At 40.0% G+C, this 5,647-nt stretch overlaps 1 protein-coding gene across 1 annotated transcript in view; it reads left to right on the forward strand.

The window, feature by feature from the left end:
• ZBTB14 (zinc finger and BTB domain containing 14) overlaps positions 1 to 5,280 on the forward strand; it is an 8,109-nt gene extending 2,829 nt beyond the window's left edge. Inside the window, exons 2-4 of the mRNA XM_011996314.1 lie at positions 359 to 388; positions 1,024 to 1,107; positions 2,449 to 5,280. Of these exons, the coding sequence (XP_011851704.1) occupies positions 1,105 to 1,107; positions 2,449 to 3,795 (1,350 nt within the window). The 5' untranslated portion in view covers positions 359 to 388; positions 1,024 to 1,104 and the 3' untranslated portion in view covers positions 3,796 to 5,280. The remainder of the gene's footprint in view (positions 1 to 358; positions 389 to 1,023; positions 1,108 to 2,448) is intronic.
• The last annotated feature ends 367 nt before the right edge of the window (positions 5,281 to 5,647 follow it).

The following is a 5,647-nucleotide window of genomic DNA, read 5'->3' on the forward strand; positions in this document are numbered from 1 at the left end:
ACAATAGTAAGGTTTTTGCATGGGGTGCCTAGTCTCTGGATGACTACAGGCCTGGGTGCTTCTAGGGAATAGTGAGGCAGAAGCACGTAGAATGATCAACTCAAAATCATCTTTTGGAAATGTTGCCTAACCTCAAACTTCAGATGAGACATCCCGCTTCTACGCTGGGCAGCTCGGTGCGTTCACTTTTCTTTAGAAGGAGCTTATGGGTTTCAAGGTGTACCAACAAGGCTCCGGATTGGAGCCTTGTTCCACGGTTTTTGTGTTAAGACTGTTACAGCCCAGTCCTTTGCTCCTACCACACCAAACACTTATCTGTGTGGTCACTGTTCAGTAGAGGAAACTTTTTGTTTTTCAGGATATGGGTCTGCAGGATGGAGTTCTTCCGGTAAGAGTTAAAACTCACAAAAAAGCTAAAATTCTTTCACCCTTGTAGGGATAGAGGTAACAACACCTGGATTTCTCAAATACAGTCTTAAAGACAAATGTGTGTACTGTTCATACATCACACAGGTGCAGAAAGAAAAAGCAGTCATTGTTCCCTCTCCTCCCATGTTACGTGTTGGGTTTATGTACTTCTGTAGCTTTATTTATAAAGGTATATACTTCTACAGGTTTATATGAGCCTAGAGAAAAATGTAGAGGGCTAACATACCCAGCGGGAAATGGGATGAGTGTAGGGGGCACGGTGCACTTGTTTTTTTCTGTATCTGTGTAGCCATCAACAACTGTACAAATATGGACATGGGCTTAGTGTGTGAGGAGAAATCTCTTAATGGTTCTCCAACCCCTCCTTCCAGTACCTAGGGCGCAACCCCTTTATGCCCGAGTGCTACAGCCCTTACCTGTTCTAGTCCATATCTGTTCAGAACTGCACTTGATGTGCCAGCCACCTACCTGCCCAACCTGAAAATGCACAAGAGAGGGAACAAGAAAGTTTCTTTTAAAAAAAATCAATTCTTGGTTTAGGATTTGGGATACCGGAAGATCCTACCTCATTCTTGTTTGTCCTTTCCTCTGTAGGTCTGGCGTGCTCCTGATCAGAGTTACTCTGATCTGAAGATTTTGGCGTTTAAGGCATTAAGATACTAGCCTGAGTTGTTCATGGTAACTATAACTTTGGATATTAAATCTTGATGAAAATGACTTGGCATTTGCTTTAAAATATATCTACCAATTCTGATTGTGCATGAACACTTCTCTTTGGGGGAAAATACTTTGCCGAATAAAAGTAAAACAATGTTTTTAAAAAGGAAACATAGAGAATGCTTTAAGATGATCAGTTTTTTAACATGACAGAGATCTTTCATGCCAGTTCCAAATTTTTGGTTATAAAATACTCTCAGCACGTATCAAGTATGTACATCTGGTGTTTGATGGCACTTTTATCTGGATGCCGGTAGATTGGCATCTGGAGACAACAAAACCACTTCCCAAATGTCATCTGATTCTCTTAAGGTCAGATTAAACTTTGACCTTCATTTAGAAGTGGCCCAAAAGTGCTGTGGAAAAAGTAGAACACAACACTCAATGGGATATCTTGGCAGTAGTGTTCCTCTCTAGTTCTGCGATAGTGATTTTTTCCTTCTGTCAAAGAGGTATAACACAATTCATTATTTTGCTGAATCCTCCATAGAGTAGATGGAATAAGAGTAGGTGCAACATACAGGACTAGAGGATCATTCCCTTGAACCTGTTTCTTTTTTTTTAAAGACAGTGTCTCACACTGTCGCCTAGGCTGGAGTGCAGTGGCGCGATCTCAGCTCACTGCAAGCTCTGCCTCCTGGGTTCACATGATTCTTCTGCCTCAGCCTCCCGAGTAGCTGGAGTTACAGGCACACACCACCACACCCGGCTAGTTTTTTTTATTTTTAGTAGAGATGGGGTTTCACTATGTTGGCCAGGCTGGTTTTGAACTTCTGACTTCGTGATCTGCCCACCTCGGCCTCCCAAGGTGCTGGGGTTACAGGCTTAAGCCACCGCGCCCAGCCTGAACCTGTTTCTTAAACCTTGAGTTTGAGTTATTTGATTACCTCTAGTTGTCAGGAAGCACTGGTTTTGTAGCCAGATTGTCTGCGTTTAAGTCCCAGCTCTTTACTAAATAGCTATAGACTATTGGGCAGATTTCTAATTTTGTCTATAAAATGAGGATAGTGATATGTGCCTCATGAGGTTACCTGAATATTAAATTAATTAAAACATGGAAAGCACATAGAACAATGCCTGGGATATAACTAGGCAGATAGTGAGTTGAAGATGAATAGGAGTAACAATATGGAGATCCTTGAGTTGGGATCAGTCTTTTCTACCCATATTCAAAGACCACTGTTAACACTGACTTTCTGAAATTATTAGGTTCCATAGATTGACCAGGAAATGAAAATGTGACTGTGTTCTCTGTATGGACAAGTACTATTTGTAATTACGAAACTCTCTCTTTTTTTGTAGGAGTTTTTCATCAGTATGTCTGAAACCATTAAATATAATGACGATGATCATAAAACTCTGTTTCTGAAAACACTAAATGAACAGCGCCTGGAAGGAGAATTTTGTGATATTGCTATTGTGGTTGAGGATGTGAAATTCAGAGCACACAGATGTGTTCTTGCTGCCTGCAGCACCTACTTTAAAAAGCTTTTCAAGAAGCTTGAGGTTGATAGTTCTTCAGTCATAGAAATAGATTTTCTTCGTTCTGATATATTTGAAGAGGTCCTGAACTACATGTACACAGCAAAGATTTCCGTGAAAAAAGAAGATGTTAACTTAATGATGTCATCGGGTCAGATTCTTGGTATCCGATTTTTGGATAAACTGTGTTCTCAGAAGCGTGATGTGTCCAGTCCCGATGAAAACAATGGTCAGTCCAAAAGTAAGTATTGCCTCAAAATAAATCGCCCCATTGGAGATGCTGCTGACACCCAGGATGATGATGTAGAGGAAATCGGGGATCAGGATGACAGTCCTTCTGATGATACAGTAGAAGGCACGCCCCCGAGTCAGGAGGACGGCAAGTCACCCACCACAACGCTCAGGGTTCAGGAAGCGATCCTGAAAGAGCTGGGGAGTGAGGAAGTGCGGAAGGTCAATTGCTACGGCCAGGAAGTAGAATCCATGGAGACCCCAGAATCAAAAGACTTGGGGTCCCAGACCCCTCAAGCCTTAACATTTAATGATGGGATGAGTGAAGTGAAAGATGAACAGACACCAGGCTGGACAACAGCCGCCAGTGACATGAAGTTTGAGTATTTGCTTTATGGTCACCATCGGGAGCAGATTGCCTGCCAGGCGTGTGGGAAGACGTTTTCTGATGAAGGCAGATTGAGGAAGCATGAGAAACTCCACACAGCGGACAGGCCATTTGTTTGTGAAATGTGCACGAAAGGTTTCACCACACAGGCCCACCTGAAAGAACACCTAAAAATCCACACGGGATATAAGCCCTATAGCTGTGAGGTGTGTGGAAAATCATTTATCCGTGCCCCAGACTTAAAGAAGCATGAGAGAGTTCACAGTAATGAAAGACCGTTTGCGTGCCACATGTGTGACAAAGCCTTCAAACACAAGTCTCACCTCAAGGATCATGAAAGAAGACACAGAGGGGAAAAGCCTTTTGTGTGTGGCTCCTGCACCAAGGCATTTGCCAAGGCGTCTGATCTGAAAAGGCATGAGAACAATATGCACAGTGAAAGGAAGCAGGTTACCCCCAGTGCCATCCAGAGCGAGACAGAACAGTTGCAGGCGGCAGCGATGGCTGCAGAAGCAGAGCAGCAGCTGGAAACGATAGCCTGTAGCTAGAGGCAGTGGGACAGGGACACTTTGCCTGGGAAGTGGAGACTGAGATGACGTGGATCATAATGAGTGAATGCCAGTTACTATATTTTTGTGGAAACGTATGGAACATTGTACTCACTGGACTTCAGGCAGTGCTTGGTTAGGTATTTTTAAGACTTTCAAGGAAATGGTGTTCCTCAGTTCTGACCAAACTCTTTCACTGTCTTGTCTGGTGTCTAGTATTAATGTTGCCAGTAAGCACCCCCTCCCTGTTTTTTTTTTTTTTATTTTATTTTAATTTGAGAACTCCTGTGTCCAGTTTAGAAGTGAGAGACTTCCATTTTTAATTCCTTTACACTCACCACCCTGGCAGGTGCCCTGCACAGAGTAATAAGTAAATTGATTTCCTAATCATCACAATTCTATGTGACTTAGGGTCAAACAAGCAGTTTTAATAACTTAATAAAAGTACTTCAGATAGACGCAGAAAATTGGTGAGTGGTTGACCAAGAACACTGCGCAAATATAAAAAAAAGTTCTGGAAATGCAGAATGGCATTAGATTTATATTTGATTTGTTCATTTTATATCACTGTTTTTCACTGTTTTTGTGGACAAATAATGGTTGCTTTGCTGAAGTGTTTCTTCCTCAATCTTGATTGCCCTGTACCTACCCCAGAAGCTATAGTCACATGTCCTAAAGGCCAAGCAAACCCACCAGGATGGTGGGGGGTCTTGGGGCCAAGCCGTTAGGTTTCTCTTATTTGGGGCAGTGCCACTCCACACCAGCTGGGATTTGTGAGTGGACCCGTGGTAAGAAGAATAGAAAAGGCTCTCAGAGATAAGGTTTTTACATGTGTAACAATCCCAAGATTTCCTAGATTAAAATCTTAATTGATTTTGAAATTGGATTTTTATTTAGAATCAAAATTAGGACAAGAACAGATAACTTCTTCAGATACATTTGTGTAACTTTACAGAATGTCATCAAGCTTTGGGGCTCTCTGGGGCACATGATTTATCCATAAAGGAGATGCAGTATGCTTACTTAAATTAATAAATTTAAAATCTTTTAAGTGTGTAAATAGTAGTGTTGGTCTTATGTATTTCAAGTAAAAAGTAGACAGCTGCACTTTTTTTGCACATTGGATTAAAATAACTTCCATCAGCAGCAAACATCAGACTGTTTTTAACAAATATTAAAGATTGTCAGACCAAATGTTTATGTTTTCGAAGTATATTTCATCACTGGTTACAGTTTTAAATAGAAGTTGATTGCCTTTTCATAACCATAAATGAGAATTATAAACTCTGTTCCAGTTTTGGTATACTAAATGTTCTTTTAACCATCTTTAGGAATATACTGAAATGCCAACAATAGTTTGAATTGTGTTCTGTAAAGTATTAGTCAATTATTTTACAATATGTAGAATTGTAGAAAATGTCAATTTTTCAATTCATTTTTCATTGCTAGGATTTTTAAAAAAGATATTAAAGTAATTTCACTTCATAGCTTGTTGCATTAACACCTGTAATTCTATCGTGAAAGAAATTTTATTTTTTTTAATTGGTGTATATGTGATGCCCAAGATGTTAGGATGATGATGCTACCTTTTTAAAATTTTTAGTTATTGGTACAATGTTTAATTTTACTTAAAATTAATTTCTTTTCTTGAAAGTTGTTTATTCTGTTCTAAAAGTAGTCCTGTCACTGTGTTTTTATGCTATTTATAGAAGGGGAACTGATTGCCGTTCCTAGGCTGTTTTAACCAAAGCAAAGGAAAAATAATTTTAACATCTTGTTGATAGCTACTTCAACAAACCGTATCTTGGGTCTTCATTTTTTGTATGTAAAAGAAAATATACTATCATTCCTC

Source organism: Mandrillus leucophaeus, unplaced genomic scaffold, assembly GCF_000951045.1.
Source record: "Mandrillus leucophaeus isolate KB7577 unplaced genomic scaffold, Mleu.le_1.0 Scaffold51, whole genome shotgun sequence".
Lineage (NCBI taxonomy): Eukaryota > Metazoa > Chordata > Mammalia > Primates > Cercopithecidae > Mandrillus > Mandrillus leucophaeus.